Below are 25,940 nucleotides of genomic sequence, written 5' to 3'. Positions count from 1 at the left end.
GAAATAAATACATTTGATACATTGTGTTTCTATATATGTCTGCAGCAAAACACTAGACCATGCTGTATACTCTTTTTGATTTTTCAAGTTCAGACTTTTAAATGCAAAACGAGGAATACTGCATCAGTTTTGCTTCGTTGGTCTCTGTATGTACTGGGCTATGCACTTTGTTAAATAGTAAAAAAGTTGTATTTATTTTTTGTTTCTGAATGGTGTTTTCAGCAAAACACTAGACCAAGCTGTATTATTATTATTATTATTATTATTATTATTATTATTATTATTATTATTATTATTATTATTATTTTTAAAGAGTAAAACCTCTTACAATGTAATTTACAGAGGTTTTAAAATGCACTGATTACTTTGGCCATATAGATTAGCCTGCTAGTTGATGTCACACTAAAGAGGTGCATTTTATATTTATTTTGCACCCTTGTGCCATCTGGCGGTTGACTAGCGTAGTTTTCTTTTTTTTATATTTTTGTCAGAAAAAAGGTGGTTTTAAGACGCGGTATGTTTGCAACGTCGTACCGCGTCTGTATCGTGATGTCGGGTGACCACAATCTGCCTCCCACTATACTTGACGGACGGTAACGCCGCCTCTGACCCATGTTCTGACAAGGCTTTCTGGTACACTGCTTAACTGGTACAGTCGGTGGGTTCACTTCAGACAACATGTGTAGTCACCAGTGGGTTGCTGAGGATTCAAAAGTTTTCTAAAACAGCCTAATAGATATCCTTTAGAACTTTTGAAGAGTGACTGTCATAAATGAATAAGAAAGATCTATACATTTAATGGATTGATTGGTTGGAAAATGGATGTGTAACATATTATTTGTCTCCTTTCAATGATCTTATTACTACGGAACCCCTAAAGGGACATGGTGTAAATTAAAAAGGGAGGCTGCTATCCCATGCACATGACTTACTACTATCTCATGAGCACAAGATATTATAGTAAGTCGTGCACATGAGATAGTAGCCTCTCATTTTCATTTTTACCTTTTCCGTACATTACTATGCCACACATACATCACATTTCTTTTCCAGCATATCAAAGCACATGTTTTTGTGTCCTTCATAAACAAACCGAAATCCCCAAAAAAAGAAAAACTAAAGCTAAAATGGTTATGACAGTTGTAAATATTTGTAACTTGGAAAAGTACACAATAAATATCTTGTCTCACTCCACATGTGTTAATATTCCAACTATTCTAATTAGCTTTTCCAATTCACATATCATTCTATGACAACATGAAAACAACCATGGTTGTTCTGGTTTTAGGCCTCACCTCACCTGCCCAGTGGTGACTACACTTCTTGCCTGAAGTGAACCCACCTACTGTACCAGTTAAGCAGTGTGTGCTGGAAAGCCTTGTCAGAACATGGGTCAGGTAAGGGAACAGTGGCAGCTTTGCCTGACAATTTCCCGTCTTTTTTGGAATTGTCAGCGTTTACAGATCTGCGGTTTCTATCAGAACAGCTGTTGTGTACGTTGTTAACCATCTGCTACAGAATTAACAAGACTGTGAGGCATGCTTGTTGCCTTAAGCCAGGTAACAAGAAGCCTCCAAGAATATCTTTTGTTTTTAAGTGTTAACCTTTAGGTTGAATTTCAGGGAGAGAAGGTGAGACTTTTCTTCTTCTTTTTTTCTCTGTCTGTAACCCTATCTCTACCAGCACATCACTCAATCTAGTGATGCACTGTCACCAATTATCCAATCTCTATCCAGCCTATTCAAACCGCCGCCAGGAATTGGACCAGTATCTGCTGTACCTCACAGAGCTGGCAGTCAGATATGGGAGGCAATATTCCACGAATATCATGCTTTTCAGCCAAAGTAGCCGCTATTCTCGAAATTGACAACGTCATTGTCAACTGGGCTGAACCAGACATAGACCTGTTCAACAGGACCTTTGGAGGTTTAAGAGCTAACGCCTGCGGAGTCTGCTGCTCTACTGCTCACTCAACAGCCCTTTGCCCAAAAGCTGCTTCTTGTTCTTCAAAATCCTATCACGCACACATCATCATCAACCACACAGGATAAATATGGAAGATCCATAAAATTTTCAGGAGCCAGACAGGTATGCAACAATTTCAATCAAACATCCTGTCTACCTAAGTATTGCAGAAACCTGCATGTCTGCAGCCGCTGTGGTGATGCACATTCCTTTACAATCTGCCCAGTTGCCAAGAAATGACTCTAAATTAATATGTTTCAGGCCTCGGCACTTGACCTGTACAACAAAAGGGCAACAACATCCAGTTAATGCCAGTTAACATCCCAGCCCTGATGGAGGCCCTATCTAATCACAATGACCGCAGCTTCGTCAACTGTTTAATCAACTGCCTACAATTCGGATTTCTATTGGACTCGCCCAACTTCTATCAGAGTTCTTTGACTGCAAGAGCCTGCATACTGCAACATCTGAACCACAGGTTGTCAATTCACTAATTCAAACTAAAGTGGATAAAGGATTCATGGTCATCCCTTTCTCTACACCGCCATTCTCAAACTACAGGATTAATCCAATAGAGGTAGCTACACGTAGCTATTCAGAGAAGAAAAGACTAATCATTGATTTATCCACCCCTTGGGGTAGCCCTATCAGTAGTATAAATTCAATGATTCCACATATTCAATTTTCCTTGCACTACATTACCCTAACTGATGTCATCAAAGCTATCAAGAAGGCAGGATGCGGGGCATGGCTAGCAAAGGCAGATATTTCATATGCTTTTCAAGTCATGCCTATTCACCGATCCTTCCGTCACCTGTACGGCGTGCAATGGAATGGACTGTACTATTTTGCCACGCAATTGACATTAGGCTGCTGCAGCAGCCCCCAAATATCTGACAGCCTGTCGGAAGCTTTATGCTGGATACTGCTCAACACCAACAGAGTACCGTTTCTGCTTCACTTGTTGGACGACTTCCTCCTCATCTCCCCTCCCTCTCACCCTCCGGATCAAAGCTATATCAGCTGTCTGTTCTCTCTAAAAAAACCCATAGGAGTTCCGCTATCAGAAGAGAAAACTATTGGGCCAGTCACTACTATTGAATTCTTAGGAATAACTCTGGATTCAGTGAAGTTCGAGGCTAGTCTTCCACAAGTCAAATTGTCTCCTCATAAGCAACTTTCAACTATCACAGTTCATAACACCTCTCCCTCCCCCACACCCCCTCCTGCTCCAACCCCTACACCCACTGCATCCCCTACTAACTCACCCTCCTTCTCCACCTTCTCTCCCCTCTCAGACTCTGACCTCTCCTCCCTGCTCCAGGGTCACAAACACACCACGTGTGCCCTGGACCCCCTCCCCACTCACCTCTTTCAAGCTGCTGCTCCTGCTCTACTTCCCTTCATCTCCTCCCTTCTCAACACCTCTCTACTTTCTGGTCTTTCCCTCTGCCTTCAAAAAAGCCTCTATCACTCCCCTCCTCACTCCCTCCAGAGCTACCGTCCTGTCTCCCTCCTATCCTTCCTCTCCAAAACCCTCGAGCGGGCTGTACACCGCCAGCTCTCTGCTTTCCTGTCCAACCACTCTCTGCTCGACCCTCTCCAATCTGGCTTCCGCTCTGCTCACTCCACTGAAACCGCCCTCCTGTCTGTCACCAACTTACTAAACTCTGCCCGAGCTGCCTCTCTCTCCTCTGTCCTAATTCTCCTCGACCTCTCTGCTGCCTTTGACACTGTCGATCACTGTATTCTACTATACTCTCTCGCTGATCTGGGAATCTCTGGCACTGCTCTGGCCTGGTTCTCCTCCGACCTCTCCAACCGCACTTACCAGGTAACCTGGCGTGGAGAAACGTCCACACCTCGCCCTCTCTCAACAGGAGTCCCCAAGAGTCAGTCTTGGGTCCTCTCCTGTTCTCTCTCTACAACCCCTCCCTGGGCCCCCTCATCGCATCCTATGGTTTCTCATACCATTTCTATGCTGATGATGCTCAGATTTTCCTCTCCTTCCCCACCTCTGACTCCACCATCCCCTCTTGTATCTCTACCTGTCTGTCTGCTATCTCCTCCTGGATGCACTCGCATCACCTCAAACTCAACCTCTCTAAATCTGACCTCCTTTTCTTTCCCTCCTCCACCTCCTCCCCCTCCTCTGATCTCTCTATCTCCGTTCCTCTGGAATCTACCACACTCTCTCCCTCCTCCTCAGCTAAGAACCTTGGAGTCACCCTGGACCCCTGCTTCTCTTATTCCCAGCACATCTCCACTCTGGCACGCACTTGCCGATTCTTCCTGAGCAACATACAAAGAATCCGACCCTTCCTCACCAACTACGCCACCCAGCTCCTGGTCCAGACCCTGGTACTCTCCCGCCTAGACTACTGCAACTCCCTCCTGGCTGGCCTTCCTGCGTCCGCCACCCGTCCGCTCCAGCTCATCCAGAACTCCGCTGCTCACCTGATGTTCTCTCTGCTTCGCTTCTCCCATGCAACTCCACTGCTCCGCTCACTCCACTGGCTCCCGATCACCGCTCGCATCCAGTTCAAGACTCTTGTACTAGCCTACAGATGCTTTGACCAGACTGCACCCAGCTACCTCCAGACCCTCATCTCTCCCTACACCCCCACTCGACCTCTCCGCTTCTCCTGCACTAGAAGACTGGCTGTACCTCCTCTACGCTCCCCTGCCTCCAGATCCCGCTCCTTCTCCACCCTCGTCCCGCAGTGGTGGAATGACCTTCCTACAGATGTCAGGACTGCCCAGTCCCTGACCACCTTTCGGCGCCTCCTCAAGACTCACCTCTTTAGACAGCACCTGTAGAACTCCTCTTTTCTTCCCTCTGGACACTTAACACTCTTCCTTAAATGTGCTTTACTTGCTCTTATCTGCCCCCTATTTTACTGCATTTAATTCTGTACTTTAGAGTACTATAATCTGTCACAAGTGTTATTTAATCTGTAGTATTTTGTATTTAATTATATCCTGATGTAACTATCACTGACACTGTTATCTGCTCCGTTATTGAATGGTATTTTGTTATACTTGTACTTGCTAGAACCAAAGTCATTGTATTTTTATCTTGCTCCTAATTGTATTATTACTTGTACTGTGATTCTTGAAATGTATTTTTGTTTAAGACTGTACGTCACCCTGGATAAGGGCGTCTGCTAAGAAATAATAATAATAATAATAATAATAATAATAATAATAATAATAATAATAATAATAATAACAAAAAGAAAACTTCTGTCTCTTCTGGATCATTTCAATTATGCTTTAAGAATCATTCCCCAAGGCAGGACCTTCATTTCTCATCTGCTGGTCCTGGCATCCACCACCAGCAGCATCAACGCGAACATATCCATTTCTATGGAAGCAAGGAAGGACATAAAAATGTGGACAACTCTACTGCAGCACTAGAATGGGCTATCTATGTTCCACAAGAATTGCGTAGCGGCTGCAGATCTCGCTCTGTTCACGATGCTTCTCATCCAGACTATGGGGCAATCCCGGCCAATCAATGGTTTTTAGGCCAATGGACCCTTGAAATAGCAGTTCTACCACCGGAACAGAAATCTACTGCTTTATTGGAATTGTACACAGTAGTTGCTGCTGCTTTCATCTGGGGCAGATCATGGTCTAGAAAATCAATTCTGTTCTATAGCAACAATTCAGCTACAGTCCAAATAATCAATAAAGACAGATCTTCAGTACCATTCATCATGAAACAGAATGGAATTCATACTCCCGATTCTGCGCTCAGCACCGAATCATCCCGGCGCAGTTCAACCACAATGGGATTCTGGCATTCGTTGTGCACCTCCAGGACATCCTCCAGGTGTCACCCACTACCATTAGAGCCTATCTGTCTGGGATTGAACACCTTTACCGACTCCAGGGACTACCAGAGGTTTCCACTTTTAAAAAGTATTTTAAAAAAAGTGTTTTGTCCTCTCTGCTGCGCAGATGGCTTTCTTCTAGGTTGTCTTACTAATCTTGCTATGTCCTGTTTGTCTTCTATTCTACGGTGTCGTGCAGGGCACAGTCTTCTTTCCCCTCACAGGTGTGGGATTTTTTCTATCAGGGAGCCGGGGGTCCATACCCTGGGAGGGAAAATGATCACAATTCCCTTAGCTTCTCAGGCATCCGTCACTCAAGATCCCGGGACTCCCGGCCACAATCATCTTACCTTTCACATTATGTGCGCTATTTTGCTACTGGACCTTTAGTTCCTCTACTCTCTCAAAATTTGTAATTATACAAACATCTGTTTCTACAGAGCCCCGTCTAAGTGCTGGTGCTGCTTTAGGTTGAATTTCAGGGAGAGAAGGTGAGACTTATCTTCTTCTTTTCTCTATCTGTTACCCGATCTCTACCACATCACTCGCCCAGTTGAATGATTGACAAGCAATCAAGCTCAGGCACAGCTGCATAAAAGAGGCAGGAACCTCTTGGTCGAGGTGGGTGGTTCAGAGGAGGAACGAGACAAGAATGGAGAAAATATAAATTGCAATTGCTAATCGTGCTGGATGGCCATCGTGCCTTTTGTTTTGTGTGGTTTTGTATAAATATTTCATGTATAATTAAATACGTGCTTCAGTGCTTCGTCACGCAGTACTGGTGTCTGTTTACTTCCTAGTCTGACGTCACCACCAAGCCATCCTGCCGCATATGGGAATGAGTGTTAGGTATCTAATTTGCAGTACTGCACATAACACATTTTAAATTTAAACCGTCCTGTACCCAACGGCTTAATACATAAATTAGACCAACTCACAATTAAAGCATTTTTTTTACAGTCCTACTGTAGGAAACTGTAAAACTACATTATTTAGTGAACTTTCTGTGAATTATTGTTTTCTTTCATAACCTCGCCCATGAAATGTACTAAAAATGACCATGCCAGAATCGTAGCCTTAGTCATACATAAGGATTTTTTTTTCTGCATATCTTCCGTTTAAAACAGAGTAGTGATGCAATAAGAAATATGTAGCTTATGATAAATCTATAATGCTTTGAAAAGATGTTTGTCACAAAAATGCTTTTTTGGTATTACTTTTCAAATATATGGCAGATGTGTAGAGCCCTGGAATTTTTTTTTGTTAAGTTAAAAACAGCACAAAGTTGAAAGGTGTAACACAACGGAGTGGCATATTTGATGGAGCCATGATCTCGATTAGCTGCAGAGTTTATTTCAGACAAACATTGCATTAAGTTATTACGTTGAATGTAAGGGCACAAACCCATCAAGATTGTTGGGAAATGTTGTTGTTTTGAATTGTTTAAAAAACAAACAAGTTGTAAACTCAAACTCAGGCAAAAGAAAATTGCAACAGAGAAAATAAATAAAATCAGCGGACTGCTGTCATTTTCTTTTAAAGGCTGCAATATAGGCATTGTTGTTTCTATAGACAGGAAGTAAGTCAATTTATTGATACAGACAGATAACTTGTCACACCGTTTTCCTTTTGAGTTTACTGTATTTCGTGTTTTTTTGTTTAATTCAAGAAAATAAAGACCTAAGAACACCTATGTTAACCGGGACTTAATTTAGTTCGAAACGGAATGAAATCAGCCGTTCAGGAAATTTCGGAACCGGAGCCGAACTGGAATGGAAAATGATCTGGTTTGAACCCTTGCCCTCCAGTAGGGAACATTATAAAATCCCCCTGTATAATTTAAATTTAAATATTGGTGTTCTCTTACTGTACTATGAAGATTTTTTTTTTTAACAAATTGCGGTCTGCATTGGTGTTCACCATCTATTTTCTTCAGCTACATTTTTAAATTCTGGTCTTTGTTCAACCAGCTGACCACTTATTTATTTGAAAGCCTGAGTATGATGTATCACAAGACAAAATTCAACACATAACGTAAAACGCATGTGTAGATATAGTAAACATGTGTTTAGTAGGCTGTAAAATGGTCTTCATAGTGTTCATTTCCATACTCAAAAGGTTATGAAAGACAGAGAAAATCCTTTTTTGTCTGCAACTGCAAGACATTCAAAATAATAAATAAATAAGATGCTTTAGCAGTAACCTTTTGGGAATCCTTTTTTGTCTCTCTTCTTCAACCTGAATGAAAGAGAAATCAAGCTTGAATAAGGGGACAAGCAGGAATCCCCAAGGCTTTATAGCGAGACAGCTTCTGATGATAACACTCATTGCTTGAATTTCTCTGTAAAAGGATAAAAAAAAACAATAAGAGATCACAGGCAAGCAGGGGTTGAGCCTAATTTATTAAAACATGTTTAGTGAACTCACTGTGTTGCCTTTCTTATCAGATCATATTTAAAATCTTCAAAAGTGTATTGCGTATTGTTTAAGACGTGACACTTTTTTGAATGTTTTTACAGTATAGCTCACTGCAAAATTTTAATAAGCCCCATTCTGTTTATAAAAATACAGCAACTGAAGATTTGTAAAAATACAAACTGCATTATCTCAAATCTCCCATTCAACTTCTTTGAATACCCAGGCTTTTCTCTCTACCTATAGCTAACCCTTCACCACAGCTGCACAATAATTTATGAATAAAACTGTCTGGAAATTAAAATGTAGAAAGCACAGCTATCCAGTAGAGTCAAACTCTCAGTGTGTGTGTGTGTGTCTCTTTCTCTCCCTTCCTCTCTCTCTCTTTGTGTGAGCACAACAAAGCACAGAGCAGCAGCTGAGCCGTGGGAGACACTAGCTCTAGGGAGGTAAGCTTCTTGTCATTTTGCTGAGTGGGGCACACTCACAACAGCAAGGACTAGATCTTGAAGGAGCTGGTAATTGGAAATACATTTTTAGCAGGAGGTGGTCAAGGAAAGACCTTGCTTCAGAGGGAAGAAGAAAGTACAGCAAGTTTCCCCAGCTTGTACAGCCCATCATACAACTCCTCTGCAACAACTACAGAAAAATAGAAATCTGTGCAAAAAAGGAAAATAAAGCAGTTGTATGCATGCCCAGACACCAGGTCCCATGGATCAGAAGGGTATGAATTAATCATACAGCAGCTACAAACTACAGCCTATTGGCAAGAGCACTTTGCCTGTCCTTTTGAACAATTGGCTGACACTGCCCTCCCCACACAATTGGACAAGACTTGGGTTTCTCAGGGGCTCTGGGAGTAGAGCGTGAAAGAGAGGAAAAGGGGGCATACCGAGGATCAGCATCACCGGAGGGCAGGGGTATCACCACAGTCGGCATGGAAACAACAAGTCAAGCTTGCTTCGTAGCAGCAGCCACTACTGTCCTGCCAGAACTGAAACAGAGAGACAGCAGAGCACAGCAGAAGTAAGCAGGGCATCTTGAACTGCAGGCAGTGAGGCTTGAGGATGACATGAACAGGAAAAGAAAAGGGAAAGCCACAGATAGGCAGCTACAGCAAGCTCTCAGTGTTTTTTTCTTTCTTTTATTAATAAAAGCATTGAATTAGCTACAGGGAATGGGATTTTCTTATCTTTATTACTGAATTGCTGCATCCTGACTTCTATTGCCAAACCTTGCCTTTGCGATATTGAAATCAGCAGCAACAGCAGAGGGAGAGTCTGTGAGTATTTAAGCATGTATAATCAGAAAGGCTTTGCTTGTTTGCTTGCTCAGTTACGATACGCAGCATAATGCAGTTAAGTGAAGAGGATCCTCAGTGTGGTTAAGTAGAAATAAAAACAATAACTGGCCAACACGCTTCAAAACTATTATTTTGTGTAAAGATGATTAGCACACTGCTGCAGCCTCTGGACTTACTGAGGCAAAGTTTCTTTCCTTCCTCTGGGAAATGCTGAAGGATTAGGTTGCAGTGTGTGTGTGATCTGTTCAATACTGTTCAGGACTGAATGTGGGGAACCAATCTTTTTGGAGATGTTGTTTATGCTGCTTTAGTGACACTGTGTGGAGTCATGGCATTGGAGGGTTTGCAGGATAAAAGATCCCCCAGTGCCAAGGAGACGAGAAAAACTCCAGGCGTCAAACAGTTAACCCTTGCCTTTTTTACCCAGACCAAAGTTCACGGGATAAAATATATCTACTCACGGAATTATTCTTTCCAGCACAGGGCAATCTGGTTTTTGGCTTTTTGCACCTCACTGGGATTTTTACTCTCGTGGTCCTCCAACCGCTTCTTGTACTTACTCTCTTTCCCAACCCACACCAAGTTCCATATGGAGTGGGCCAAGGAGTTAGCCTTCCCGGCCATCACCATTTGCAACAATAACCCTATTCGCTTCTACAAGTTGAGCAAGAGCGACCTGTACTTTGCCGGACACTGGCTTGGACTCCTGCTGGCTAACAGGACGGCCAGGCCCATCGTGCTTGAGCTTCTACAAGATGACCGCCAGAAGTGGTTTCAGAAACTCTCGGACTTCCGTCTTTTTCTGCCTCCGCGGAATTTTGAAGGCACCACTTTGGAATTTATGGACCGCTTGGGGCACCAGCTGGAGGACATGCTGCTGTCCTGCAAATACAGAGGGGAGATGTGCGGCCCACAGAACTTCTCTTCAGTGAGTTATTGCAATGCTTAATAGTTCTGCTGGTGATTTTACAATACTGAATGCTTTACAATAGAACACAGGGGGATGTTAAGGTGCTGCATTTTAATGATAAAGACCTTTTTGGTAACAACATCATTTTGAAATCTCTTTTACATTTCAAAAAAGGTCCAGGACAGACGGTCATTCTGAGTGCAGAAATATTGATTATATTCAAATCATGTATTTTATATTCCAATTTTTAACTCAAACATCCCCTCAATACAAACATGACAGGAAGCAGATCACGGACGTCTGTCAGCATTCAGAGAAACTACATAGCCTAGCTTATCTGTGGCATATTATTATGTAAACACAAGGAAAGGTTATGCATTAAAATCTAAATATATAGTTGGAGTGATCTTTTCATAAATCTCAGAATAAAGGTTCAAAGCAAATGGCATCATGCTCCTTGTAAGACTGAGGGGATTCATTAATTAGCTTCACGACCTTTAAACAAAGACAGGGTATGCAATGCTTTGAATAATTACATGCCTCAGGTGAGCTGTGAGACACAAGGTAAAAGCAAATGCGTTTTCTTTAGCTAACAAAAATAAAATCATACTTGGACTACCCTGCTGTACAGCGCCTTGGTTAAGCACAAAATGAGTGCATAATAGTGTCTAGTTGACTTATAGTTTCTTGCAGTTTTACTGATCTTCAGAATGTAAGAGGTAAAAAATATTGTTTAAGTCATTATAAAAGTTTACCACAGTGAAAGTATGGTAAAGCATCAGTAAGCATTATACAGCCTTGAGAGGTATGGTAAAGTATATTAATAAACAAGGCAAACCATGGTAAATGCATATTATAATCATGGGAAAACTGCAAAATTACTGTGCAAATGTATCATGGTAAACTTTTATGGAGGCCACGGATGTCAATGCATTTAAAATCTCCAGATAAGCAATAAGCTATGGAATAGAATGACACATTAGAACCTGTACCAAGCACACAGTGCTTTTCCTATACGTGGAGCTTACAGGCAAGGGATGTGTTATTCTACTGATAAAGGGCTATCCATTTTAATGTCCATGCAACTCAGAGAATTCCCAGCAACCACAGATTCCTGTAGAACTGTAAGGGAGGTGTTAGGATGACTTTTTGAGATACACAGGCATAAACACAGTGGCTATTCAGGGCTCACTGGATGTTAACTCAGGAATGGGACATGCTTGTTGATGCTGTGCCGAGCACAGGAATTATCCTCTTAGGTTCTGAAGTTTGAATCATGTCAAAACACAAGGAAAACCCAAAGCACTGTAGGATTTTTGATTGATTACCATACAATGTCTGCAGTCTATTCCTTAAAGACTGGCTGCCACCCACCCTCTTGTCTTGTGCTATATACAATATGCTGGGTTGTACATGTCTGCTAAATATAGTAAAGCACACATCTATTCAAAGTTCAGCAATGCACAATGGTACTGTACATTGGACCAGGTAAATAATAACAACAATAATGTCCTGTCTGCAATAGAAAGTGAAAACAGAAACTGGGAATACAATACAAACTTCAATTACCTAGTGATTGGGAGGGAGGTAAATTGATACAAGACAAATGACAAATCTCTTAAATGAAGAACATTGTAATTGTGCTACATATTTAATATATCTGTTCACAGCAAAGGCTGATACATTTCTTCTGTTTGGTTTGAGCTAGTATATGTAGGGAGTAGATTTATTCCTTTTCAGACATGGCAATTGTGACAAATTGTTAAGTGGGCTTGAAGTGTGTACTGGAGTCCCTATTGAATAAGCTGAGGCTGCCATTTCAATGACGCTATCTTCAGAGAGATGGCAGCTAGCCAGTGTTGTGTCTAGCTTTTAAAAATTCAATTTTATTACATCTTACCTGTTGAGAGTGATATTCCGTTTCATTTTCATCTTTGACATTTTCTCTTTTTTTTGTCAAAACCTTTTTATTGACTCACCGTCAACACAGCAATGTATTAAGAGTTGCACAGAAAATTCTGTTCGATAGAAGAAACTGTGGTTCTCCATACTAAGAGGTTCAAAGCCTTTGTAAGACTTAACAAGATTTGTTTTGATTGCTACAGGAATATCAGCAGCTCACAAACACCCATTTTCTGGTGGAGGAACATGTTTAATGTTGTACCAAACTCTTGCAATATTAGCATCCTCAAAGGAAATACCCTTACAAAGTACAGCTAAGGGCACTAACATACCAGTAACGTCAGTTGTTAATGATAATGCCTATGTCTAAGCCCGTTGCTATTGAAACTGGCACTTAAAAGTAAAAATAAAAAATGAGCAGAATATTTCTGCTAGGCTTGGGAAGCTCAGGGATACAAGTGTTATTGTCATATATTCCTAGACACCCACTGAGATTACAGAATGCCAGGTTGCTTACCGTTCAACAAATTTAAAAATAAAAAAAACAGATGGTAGAGCATTCAGCTATACAGCCCCAAAACTCTGGAATGATCTGTCTAGCTCTGTAAGGAAAGCACCAAGTGTCACTGCTTTTAAAACAAGATTAAAAACACACTTTTTAATGTAGTGTTTTATGCTAAAATGATGTTCCTTTTATTCTCTGTTTTACTGTTCTATGTTTTTTTATTGCTTTTCTTGCATTCTTTCATTAATATTTGTCAATGTTTTTATTCATGTGAACTTTACGTCAATTTTTATTGTGAAAGGCGCTATATACAAAATAAAGATTATTGTAAGGCTCATTTAATCAATTTTATCAGTAAAGATGTATTTTAGTAGAAGCACCCATTTTAAATTAGATGTATTTATTAATTGACTTATTCAAACTCAGTGTCAAGGTCTCTCAAATGTATTCTCTCCATGTACGCGTGGTACAACAGAGTGTATCCATTAACTTGTCCCCTGGCTCCACAGCCCCTGGTTGCTGTACAACATTTGTTCTGTGTGCTATTTCTGTCACATAGCATTGCAAGGGGATAGTTTAATAACTACACTCTGGTGTACCAACAGTGCTTGGATAGAACATGTTGGATTCTCTTTGAGACCATAACAAGTTTTAAAAATATATGTTCTATAAATATAAAAAGTGATTCCAGACAAAAAGATGAATACGTACATTAACTGATATGTCAGACCCAGACAAGGCAAGTTGCTCTTTAATATCATACACAGTGAAGGACCTTGCTCCATAATTCTAAACATTGTATTGTGCTGCTATTGGCCCTCCACAAAATAAGTGATGACATAACCCTGCCTCAACCCATACTGTCAACTCCTTCGGTTTGGAAACTCCCCATTTCTGAAGTTCTCTTTGAATATCACAGATGCTCTTCTCCTGAGTAGTAATTCAACTCCCCTGCAAAAATATGTGCATAGTTACCATGATAAAGTGGGGGTATAGCGATGTAACACATGGGTTACGTACATGAATGGGAAATTCTTGGGAACAGCAGATCGCTTGGACTTTCTTTATATTTACAGATGAAGGATCAGATGTCTCATACTATGATACATCCAAAGCATGTTTCGCATGTTTTTATTCTATTCATGCATTGAGATAATTTTTTTATCCTCCACTTCTCTCCCAAAACAAAGACTGACTGCAGGCAGCAGCCTTTTATATCCTCCTGTTGCCAGGTGAATTAGCTAAATTGGCCAATTTCCTTCAGTTTTTTTATTGTTATATTTCTACAAATTAGCTTTTTATTTAGTTTCTCTAATTTTATAATTAAAACCACATTTTTGTATCTCTTTTTTTAAATTTCTGTGTTATCAAATTCTGTACTGGACTGTTTTCAATTTAATGGTTTGATTATTATTTTGTGTGTGTGTGTGTGTGTGTGTGTGTGTGTGTGTGTGTGTGTGTGTGTGCCTGTGGGTGTGTGTATGTGTGTGTTTGTGTGAAGTGCTTTAGGATGAAAGGCACTATAGAAATGTGAATTGCAGTTGCTGTTGTTGTAGTTGACCAGCTAAAATATACACCCATACAAAATACTGAACCTGAAGGTTATCCACATTATCAAAATACTATACAGGTATGTGGCGGAGTGTCCCGCCCCTTTGTTTATTTATTTATTATGATTTGTTTATTACGGCGAAAGCCGATTTTGTTATTTGTTATTTATATTTTAAAAACCTTGTGAGGATGCGTGGCTGATCAGCTACTGATTATTTAACTAGCTGACAGTCACGCATCCTTACTAAACTCGTGCAGAATGTGGCCAAGGGGTAAAAGATAATTAACAGCTAGTTAACCCCTCGGCCAGAGTATAAGAACCGGCAGCTGTCCGTGCTGCGAGGAGTGAGTGTACAGAGGAGAGTACGGGGAGCGGAGAGGGCGAGGCGAATAAGGGAAATAACTGCTAAGTATCGTGCTGGGGTAAAACCAGCACGCTTATTTGTTTATTTCTATTTGTTTGGCCAACGTGCCCTTTTGTTTTCTTGTGTTTTGTTTGTTTAAATTTGTTTGTTTGTTTTATTTAGTTAATAAAATGCTCAGCACTGTTGTGTTCAGCTTCACCCGCCCATCCACTGTTTTGTTTCTGTTACTTCCTGGTCCATGACATCACCACACCTCACCACTGCAAGCCATCCTGCCACAAGGTATTTACAGTTAGAGTTTGGGTCTGGTTTCCAAAAGAGACCACGCACCCTGCTTTCAAAGAGTTTACTCCAGTCTTTAATTAACTCCAATTGACTTGCACCTGTATCATACACCTTGCACCTGTATCATATCATTGGAGGCCTCTTAACCACTTTCAAGTTGTTTGTTTCTTAGTTTTGTACAGTGTAATTTTCATCTTTCAAAATACAGGAGTTAAAGACTGGAGTTGGAAAGCATGGCCCACAGTGTCTGCCATAGACATTTTTCCTTTGCATATCATCCACCACTACCCTTCTGAATCTCCCTGTATAGGTAGTTTGTTACAGTTTGTTGCTTTTGGCATTGCTATTTGTGTTGCCATTGTTTCTATGCCAGGCTGAGGAAGAGCAGTTTCTGAGGGATATTGGTGCTGAGATGCTGGGTAAAGCCTTGCAGATGATTATACAGTACACAAAGGGGACCGTCAAAGGACAGAGCCTCAGACAAGAGTACTGAGAATGCAAGCCTTCTGTTATACTGCACTCTCATGATCTCATATCATTGTCTAAATAGTGTTGACATGTTGAGTTACATTACTGTTCTGCATGTTAACTAAATATGCACTTCCCTTTTCACATCTGCTAATTGACTGCTTGTTTAAATTAAGTAATAAGTGTTTATAAAAAAAAAATATTGATTAAGGGTTATGTATTAAGGACCGTCTCCCCAACCTGACTCTTGATTCAGAGGTGTCCCGTACAAGGCTCTTAATGGGTTTGAAAAGTATCGTAGTAGTCAAAATGCAAATTCCACAAATGCACTGAAGCTGTGTCTTTGTGCACGGTTATAATCTGTTTTTCTTTTTAAAAAAAGCCTTTGTTACTGTTCAGTCGGCTATTTAGTTTTAGTAAACTAGGCCTGTTTTATGTTACAGTCTCACGACTCTTGATGAGCTCCCTGGTCATCGATGTCACTTTTTTATTTAGTGTGAAGGGTTCGAAAGCTCTGAGACAAATGTTTAAAATCAGCTTGTGTTTTTATTCTCTGTGTAAATCACCATGAATGTATTCCATGTATTATATGGCGCAGAACTATTCATTCAATGTTCAGTCTAATGCTCAATATCCATTGGTTAAGGTCGAATCAGGTTATAACACCAGATAAGCCAAATTTATAATAGAAGAACTGCTCATACATGAAATAGATTCAAATAAGCAAAATCAATTACCAGTAATAGCATATTCTTACAGATATCCAGGGGTTAATTTGCGCCGGATAACACCACAACAGTACGAAGGTCACTGTTGAAATCAGGACTTAAATGATGTGTTGCAGTAAGAATATCAAAGCTTGTCTTCTTTCTATTTCTTAAGGATATTATCTTCAAGTATTGCTCATCCTTGTTAGACAGCTTTTTGGGTCTTCCAGTCCTGGGTTTGTCAATTACAGATGATGTTTCTCTACTTGTTGATTATGCTTTGGATACCACACCTTGAAAATCGAGTGATGCGAGCTATGTTTTTCCTTCTTTATGCAAGTCAAGGTTGCTAAAATAGTAGAAAACACTAGTGGAGGCTTTGAGTAAATTGTTGATGCTCATAATGCATCAGGGTAGAAAAATGTAACATGTCTAAGACTTTTGCACAGCAGTGTGTGTGTACAGTGCCTATAGGAAGTCTACACCCCCTTGAACTTTTTTCACATTTTGTTGTGTCAGTGCCTCAGAGTTTCATGCATTTAAATGAGGATTTTTCCACCATACTCCACATTGTTAAGGGGAAAAAATTTTTATTGAGAAGAAAATTATATATTAAAAATACAAAACTGCAACATCATAATTGGATAAGTCTCCACCCCCCTGAGTTAATACTTGGTGGAAGCACCTTTGGCAGCAATTACAGCTGTGAGTCTGTCGGGATAGGTCTGTACCAACTTTGCACACCTAGATTTGGCAATATTTGACCATTCTTTAACTCTTTAACTCTGTCAAGTTCCTTGGGGAGCGTTGATGGACAGTAATCTTCAATTCATGCCACAAATTTTCGATTCGATTTAGGTCGGGGCTCTGACTGGGCCACTCAGGGAAATTTACCTTTTTGTTCCTTAGCCACTCCAGTGTAGCTTTGGCTGTGTGCTTTGGGTCATTGTCATGCTGAAAGGTGAACTTCCGTCCCAGTTTCAGCTTTCTTGCAGAGGGCAGCAGGTTTTCCTCAAGAACTTCTCTACTTTGCTCCATTCATTTTCCCTTCTAACCTGACAAGTGCCCCAGTCCCTGCTGATGAGAAACATCCCCATAACATGATGCTGCCACCACCATGCTTCACAGTAGGGATGGTGTTCTTTGGGTGATGCGCTGTGTTGGGTTTGCGCCAAACATAACGCTTTGCATTTAGGCCAAAAAGTTCCATTTTAGTTTCGTCAGACCTCAAAACTTTTTGCCACATGGCTACAGAATCAGAGTGTTTTTTTGCATACTTCAAATGGGATTCAAGGTGGGCTTTCTTGAGTAATGACTTCCTTCTTGCCACCCTACCATACAGGGCAGATTTGTGGAGTGCTTGGGATATTGTTGTCACATGTACACTTTGACCAGTCTTGGCCATAACAGTATGTAGCTCTTGGAATGTTGCCATTGGCCTCTTGGTAGCCTCTCTGATCAGTCTCCTTGCTTGGTCATTCAGTTTGGAGGGACAGTCTGATTTTGGCAGGGTCTTGGTGGTGCCATACACCTTCCACTTCTTAATAATCGTCTTGACCGTGCTCTAAGGGATATTCAAGGCCTTTGATATTTTTTTATACTCATCCCCTGATCTGTGCCTTTCAACAGCTTTGTCCCGGAGTTCTTTTGAAAGTGCCTTAGTGCTCATGGTTGAGTCTTTGCTTTGAAATGCACTACCCAGCAGAAGAAACTTACAGGAACTGCTGAATTTATCCTGAAATCATGTGAATCACTACAATTTAATACAGGTGAAAGCCACTTAACTTGGTGTGTGATTTTGAAGGCGATTGGTTACAGCTGAGCTAATTTAGGATTGCTATTACAAGGGGGGTGGACACTTATCCAACCAAGCTATTTCAGTTTTTATTTTTAATTAATTTCCTACAAATTTCTAGAATATTTTTTTCACTTGCAAATTGTGGGGTAGGATGTGGGGTAGGATCAGTTAGGGTTGATATTAAAATGACAAAAGTAGGGAAATGTGATGTTAGGGTTTTTAACCCTAACTTTGCATTCCCTCCCTCCCCCTTACAAGCAGTGGAAGGAGCAAGGCAACACAAGCAACCACAGCCAGCTATCCTCAGTTAAGACGAACAACATCCAACTCTCTGCACATAGCACAAGAGACATCCATCATCATGGTCAACAACGTATACAGGCCCAACTGTGACAGTGAGGCCATCCCTCCCATTAAACTGTATTCTGTTGCTCATCAAGTATGACACTGAAAAACTCTTGGTTGATCTGAGTTGTTGGTGCTGCCCTCTCAAACTGGCATAACACAGCACATTCCACTCGCCCATGTAAACACAGCTTCATAACAGTGTACCTCATACACTTCCATTTTTGCAGGTGACAGTATCATTCATTGTGTCAAAGTGCTCCCATTCCCCCTATCCATGTTACTTTGGGGATGCTGTTTGTGCATTGTGGAGATTTTGTTTAGACAAAAAGTTACATCATATGTAATAAACTATAACATTAATATTATGGGTCAAAAATATAAAAACATCTCGCTACACAGTACAGGCCATCGTAAATCGACGCTACGTTTATTGTATTTTGCCAGTATTGTATGTACAGTTGTAATTTATCTATTAGAATACAATGAATTAGCAGTACAGCTATGACCAAAAGTTTTGAATCTCCCTATATAATTAAATCATTTTGCTTCACAGAGTTGAATGAAGTCTGTGGAATAATGCTATGTTAACATACTGAATTACATACCACTTTGTAGTTTTCCATACTTAACGAAAAACTGACAACAATTAAAAAATGTGACATTTCAAAATCCAACATTCCTTAAATACAACTGTACATTATTATGGCTTCCGGTAGACTTTTGCGATATCGGTCTGTAGAGAGCAATCACCTTAACACTGACCTATTGCCAGAGCGCTCGCTCTGTGTCCCGCCTCCAGGTAGACAATCTGTCAGCTGTGATTTGGGAATTTGTGATTTGATTGACAGTTCGCCAATACTACCTTGCTATGTATTTTGCTTTCTAATACCAGTGGAGTAGACAGAAACTATATATATATATATATATATATATATATATATATATATATATATATATTTTTTTTTTTTTTTTTATAAGTCTAGTCATTAAAGTGGGCTCAGAAAAAAAAAAAAGAAATGGACTCTGGGATAGTAATACAGACAGTAATAAAACCAAATACAAATAATCTCTCTCAGCAAAAAAAAAAAAAAAAAAAAATGTAAAAACTTAATAGTTGATCGTTTTCAAGTGAGGACGGTTAATTTTATTATAACCATTAAAATATTTAATATATAAAACGTAATACACTGTTAGCATTTTGGATGTTTGCACTCATGAATACAAACTCATAAATTATGTTAGTATAAAAGTATAATCAATATAAAAAAAGGTTTTTGCAACCAAATGCAAATGACTCACTGTTGTGTCTTTCTGCAGCCCAGCTGCTGACATAACATTTGGGAAAAAAACTAACAAGATGATAGCCTCGCGAAAAAAAAAAAAATTCTCTGATGACAAAAGAATAGGGACTGACGAAAAAAAAAAAAAATGTGATGGCCTGTGGCAGTGTGCCCCGCCCATGTGTGTGTTATGTGTTATGTGTTGCGTGTGGTGTGTTAATGTTGGTGTATAGGTATTGGTGAATTAAATATCTAGTTGTATTTAGGCACAGGGATGCATAATCACTTCACGTGCAGATAAAGTATGCGATTACCTGAAATACATAGGCCGACCAATAGTTGCTGGAAATTAATCTCTTACTGAACCAATCTCTCTGTTTGCTGATCATTTTATTAAGCCGCTTGTACAGGAATTGCCTAACTATGTTAGAGATACTACTCATTTTTTGAATCGCATTAAAACTGTGAGGTATCTTCTACTGATATATTATGTGCAATATATGTTTCTAGTCTTTACACAAATATTCCACAGGATTTGGGCCTATTAGCCCTGAATCATTTTTTGTCTACACATGAACAGGATAATTTTCCCAACTTTTTTTTGATACAGTTGTTTTCGAGAAAAACTTTTTGAAAATAAATATTATTTACAGATTCAGGGGACTGCAATGGCACCTAACTATGCCAATTTATTTATGGGTAAATTTGAATTAGATTACGTTTACAATGATAATCCATTTACATCATTTATCACAAGCTGGTTAAGATATATTGATGATGTTTTTTTTTTTTTCATTTGGCATGGGATTAATTAAACAGTTGTTTTACTTTACAGCAATGGTAGATTACCTTCAATTACTTTTATCTTAAACAGACATGTCAAGCCCTAAGTGTTATATTGTACAAGTTCTATCATCAGTGTTTGCCACAAACCCAATACAATTATAACTAGGGGTCTACTTAAATCGCGGTAAATTTACGTATTTTTCACGGGTATGTTGCGGAATAAAATTAGGATTTTGCGGACATGTTTAAACATTAAATAAACCTAAGTAGGCAGTATTTCAGAACATTATAAAGCCTAAAAATAGTGGTACTTGCTTCCTTACTAAAACAGAGTGCCGGCGTTTGTTAAAGGCAAGCATGCAGCATCCCCCTGCAGTTGACTTGCCCATACATTGAGACTGCACGTTCTGCATCCACGGAATTGGTTGGAAGTTAAGACAAAGTTTTGCCAAGTTATACAGATGTGGAAATCGATTAGAAACAGCCCAAAAACTCGGTTACACAAAGGCATCTGGCATACTTTAATAAAGTCAATGTATGCAGCACGTTCGTTGTCATGTTATATGTCCCATCCGATCATTTATTTTATTAGTACCGAGTGAAAACAAAGAAGACGTGGCTATTCGGGTCTAACATTCCAACTGTAAGCAGCAGGTTGAAGCGAGGTGACTGTGCTGGATCGTTTTAGTACTGATTTAACTTGCAGACAGGAATACTTCTTGTCTGTGCTGACTTTCCAGTTTGGTTTCTGAAAGCTGTTTATTTTACGTTCTGTTCAGCAGCCTCTGAAGTAGCCTTTTGTTTAATCTGTAATTCTGAAGCTAAATAGCGATCGATCGTATTTTCTCCAAATACACATTAAGATATGGAAAACAATTACCTCAGTCTGCATGTAGTTTCTTTGGGAAATATCTTAAAACGATCATCAGCCGAAATAATATACTTTGCTTTTTTTGTCGTCCATTTCTACTATTTTCCCTCCAATGCTGAAAACTAGATTTAAGCAACATAAATCAAAACAATGCAGCACCAACCTTGTCCCGCCCCATCCTGCACAGTACTACAGATCACATAAAAGCAGTAAAGACGCAATGATACGCTGATTAAAACTTTGTCATTTGAATAGTAAACAAGAACGTTAACTGCTTTGGAGAATTTATTTTGTAAATGTTACTTGTAGACATTTTTTGTTTGTTTGTTTTTTGCTTAAGTGCAATGCACAAAGGACGACAAAGGGATAAAAATGGCTATCTGCAGAAGGAAGACACGTAGTTTGCGGCACTTGGGTTGTGCAGTAGTTCATTTAAACAAGTTTTCTTTTTTTATTACCTCTCCGTACTTGTTTATATGCATTGGCCCCTAAGAAGTGAATTTCGCGGTGACCTCTCAATTTCACGATTTCCGCGAAATCCGCGAAATCGCGATTTAGGTAGGTCCCTAATTATAACCAATAAACTCAGCCACCAGACACACAGGCTATACTCAAACAACACCACAAGAAACACTTTAATATGAATATGCTAATCCAATTTAGACTTCGTTTTTCTTTGAGTTGTATGAAGCAAAAAAGAATAAAGCCAATAAAGCTATCGTTTAAGACTAGAAATCCTGTCATTTGAAAAAATATTACCCAAAAGAATCCCCTTCAGCATTCACAGGCATGTCATATCATGGTCCTGGAGGGCAATTCCAGTCCAGGTTTAATAGGCAAAATGAACAAATTAACTAAAGTCTGATTAGAAGTTTTCATTTTTTTTTAAAGAAATAATAAAATAAATACGATAACAATTTTCTAACTGGAAAAAAATGTATATACTTGTGTAGTTGCCTGTACTGTATGCCTGGTAGGAGCACATGTGAGTTGAGAGAAACTGGCACAAGAGGGCAACTAGCTCAGAGTGATATGCACCCTTTACACTCTCAGGTGGATAGTGTGCACACTATTTTAAATTACAAAATGTCACGGGCAAACTAAGCACTGATTGCTACCAGTCTCAGGACAGCGCAGGAGTGTTTGCATACTTTCGTAATCAGTGAGTACACAAAATTGTGTGATATTTTTAATTCCCCATTTTATAAGCGCACTAAAACAGTCTAGGGTGTGCAGTAGTTATGAACTTACCTATCGCACCCATGCGCTAATTTCATAAAATACTGCACATCCTGGACTGTGTTGTTGTACATAAACGACATTTCATTTTGAATTTGATCTTTACTTTTTTAATTAGCTGCATTTTAGATATTTCAAACTAAAGCCTTTGTTGCTCTGACCAACATTACTGCTTTCTTCACATATATTTTACACTCTGTAGTAGTGCAGCCAGAGATTCTATATCTAATGCAACTGTATCAACAAAAAAGTAATCTATGTTAAATAATGTTGTTCTGTGAGGCAGATGCTGAAGCTCAAGAACCCTTAGGCAATCCACAAGTACATTCATAAACCATTAGCAGAGGAATACAAATAACTATGTCTGAAATGATAAATAAGGAGAAAAAAACAGAGTTTGAATACACTTGTGCTAAACAGGCCCTTAGAAGTCATATTGTGCTTAATTGAAAAACAGGCTGTCTGCTTTGTCTCCTGCCATGACGAAAACAGCATGACGAAAAGAGGAGGACCATGAAGTATATCAACAGTATGCACAGAATAGAATTGAAAAGAAATGGCAATGACTGGTTCAATGTTAAGATCTAGATGTCATTAGGTAAACAGCTGAAGTGCTATTATCATGGTCAAGTATGTTACAATGAGGAATAACGTCTCTGACGTGTTCTCAATACACATTTATAAATTCAAGTGTGACATACAGATGGACAGATGAACAGACAAGGAGACACCTCCAGCTATATCCTCCTGTTTTTCTAGATATATGCAAACATGGGCAACTATACAGAGAGACAGACCCCCCCCCCCCCCATGTACACTATCCCCAGAATTTAATACTCTCCAATACATTCCAGTATGTACATACATAGGAACGGCTCCACTATAGCCCTATCCCTGGTAGTTTTATCCCCCGCAGGGCATACTAAGGGATTCGTGATTCATACGAATCAACTTAACTTTTCAAGTGTTTTTTTTTTTTTTTTTAAATTTTTTTTTAATTTAATTTCCCTTTAATTCTAATGGTTTATTAAACTATTGGGAACTGGCAGATTATCTTCTTTGGAGACAAAACTGATTTACAAAACCCGGTGTGCGTAGGAACCTGCATCCTACCAGCAATGTTAAATGATGTTCCCTATAACATGTTTTCTATTGCTTTGCAATATGCCATTCCTTATCACCTTCTGCTTTGTGACAGACTACAGTCTGTGCCTAAGCCGTTCCAGTCAATCAGATCTGATTTGTGTTAGGTACTGTGGGCTTCATTTGTTAGATTCAGGATGCACACTGGATGCTTGGGGACACAAAGCGCTCCCAGGAACATAACTGCGGAAAGTTTCACCAGCATGGAAGGCAGCTGGGCAGTCTAGTGAGCTAGTTTGCTGGCTTACTGCTTTGGATGGTGGGAGTCGAAATTCAATCTCACACAATTTTGCAAATCTATAGTATGTGCAGATCATATCTGTATTTCACACTGAATTCTTTTCTGCAGACACTTGGAATTCCTGGTATATATGTTATCGTTTATTAATCTTGAAATTTTCTGATGTATAAAGTACAGAACACTACAAAGTGTATGATTACAGTCTTCATATGTTTTTTTAATTATTACAAAGTACATGAACAGTATAGTAGACTGGGTAACACTACATTAAGTGTGTAATTACAGTGTTTTTACATAGTAGTTACTCAGTAAATACATGTGTACTTAAACATACTTACAATGGTATTATGCATAGTGAGAAAGTGTAGTAACAGTAGTACACCTCCCTGAAGGACACAGGCTGAAAAGCCCTAATTTGATAATTGTTTTTGATTATTGTTTAATTGTTAATTATCACCCACACCTGGTAATGATTGTAAATTAGTGCCAGGTGCAGGGTTTAAAAAGCATGCAGCCAGTTTGTTCTGGGCTGCTGTGTGTGAAGAAGCCCGCTGATAGTGTGCTCAAGCGTATGAGCGTATTTGTGTTTTAGTTAGTGCTCAAAAAGGAGATAGGTGTTTATTTAGTTTTGTTTAATTCTTGTTTATTAAAAAAAAATAGCGCGTAAGCTTTGAAAAGTGAGTGGTCGCTCGATTACAAGTTACAATGTACTTAACGTGTAAATCTTTTTGCATGCTATAACTCCAATCCTAACCCTAATCCTATTCATAACCCTAATTCTAAACCTAACTGTAACCCCCCCTAACCCTAACTCTAAACTAACCTTAACCCCTCTCGATACAATTGTGTACTTACATATATTGTGCAAAAAGATTTACATGTTAAGTACATTGTAACTATGAATAATAACATTATAATCATGTTTAAGTACACATGTATATACTATGTAACTACTATGTAAATACACACTAATTAGAGACACTTAGGGGTCTATTCATAAAGGCCTGTCGAAATGAGAAAACAGGAGTACGTGATCGGATTTTGTCCATAGCCACCTATTTAACGGCAGTTGCTCTTCATAAGAGATCATTCAGGTGTGTCATTAAGCCCCAGTGATTTTCGTCTATGAAGGCATGTTTTTAATGAATTGAGAGAAAGGTTAACGATGACCTCATTAGCATAAAGTTTTCATCGGTCCTGAGCGTCAACCTGCTATTCATAAGAGTGAACGACAGCAAAATGCTGTAGATAACTAGGAGTTATTGAACGCTTTCTACAGTCAAGTCTAAACTAACGACAGCCTCGGCACACTTGCTCTGTTATACAGTTTGACATACCCTTGATTAACACTGCCTATTTTGAAAAAAAAAATCTGTAGCTTTATATGAAGGAACATGTTTAATATAAATGTACACTGACACAAGAACATATTCTCTGGCATAATCATTTTGAAACAGCTCTGTGAAACGCAGAGCAAGTGAGAGACTGAGAATAGACAGTTATTTTATTATTATTATTTCTTTGCCATGATCCACGGCTGACAACGGTCCTTTTCTTTTTATTTCTTTTACCTGTGTTTATAATAAACAGTTTTGACGAATACTGCCTGTGTGAACCTGTTTATTTTAATGGAGCGTTACAATATACAGTACCAGTGCTGCTGATGCAGTCGTGGGAAATTTGGGCTTGTTTGGTTTTGCAAACAACACTGATCAAGCCTCAGTGTGTGTGTGTACAATGTGCAATACGTCGTAAAACTTTCACTGATTCATAAACATAAACTCGCCCCTGATTGATTCCCTGCTTTAAGCATGGTTTATTATTATTATTATTATTATTATTATTATTATTATTATTATTATTATTATTATTATTAATAATAATAATAATAATAATAATAATAATAATAATAATAGTTGAGAATTTGTAAGATTAACATTTAAAGTTTTCAAAATTATGACGTCCTGAATTTTTTAGCAGCTGTAATAGGGGCATCGGAATCAGGTTTTGCAAACTGCC

At 39.2% G+C, this 25,940-nt stretch overlaps 1 protein-coding gene across 4 annotated transcripts in view; it reads left to right on the top strand.

Annotated features, from left to right (window-relative positions):
• Positions 1-25,940, top strand: part of LOC117435163 (acid-sensing ion channel 2-like) — a 656,265-nt gene that overhangs the window by 416,569 nt on the left and 213,756 nt on the right. Inside the window, exon 1 of one of the 4 annotated variants that reach the window (XM_059002991.1) lies at positions 8,645-10,450. The exons of 2 other annotated variants lie outside the window; for them this stretch is intronic. In XM_059002991.1, the coding sequence (XP_058858974.1) occupies positions 9,788-10,450 (663 nt within the window). In that variant the 5' untranslated portion in view covers positions 8,645-9,787. Of the gene's footprint in view, positions 1-8,644; positions 10,451-25,940 lie in introns of those variants that run through there. One more of the 4 variants, XM_034058164.3, reaches the window with a different exon arrangement.

Source organism: Acipenser ruthenus, chromosome 28, assembly GCF_902713425.1.
Source record: "Acipenser ruthenus chromosome 28, fAciRut3.2 maternal haplotype, whole genome shotgun sequence".
Lineage (NCBI taxonomy): Eukaryota > Metazoa > Chordata > Actinopteri > Acipenseriformes > Acipenseridae > Acipenser > Acipenser ruthenus.
This window is presented reverse-complemented; position numbering and strand designations above follow the sequence as displayed.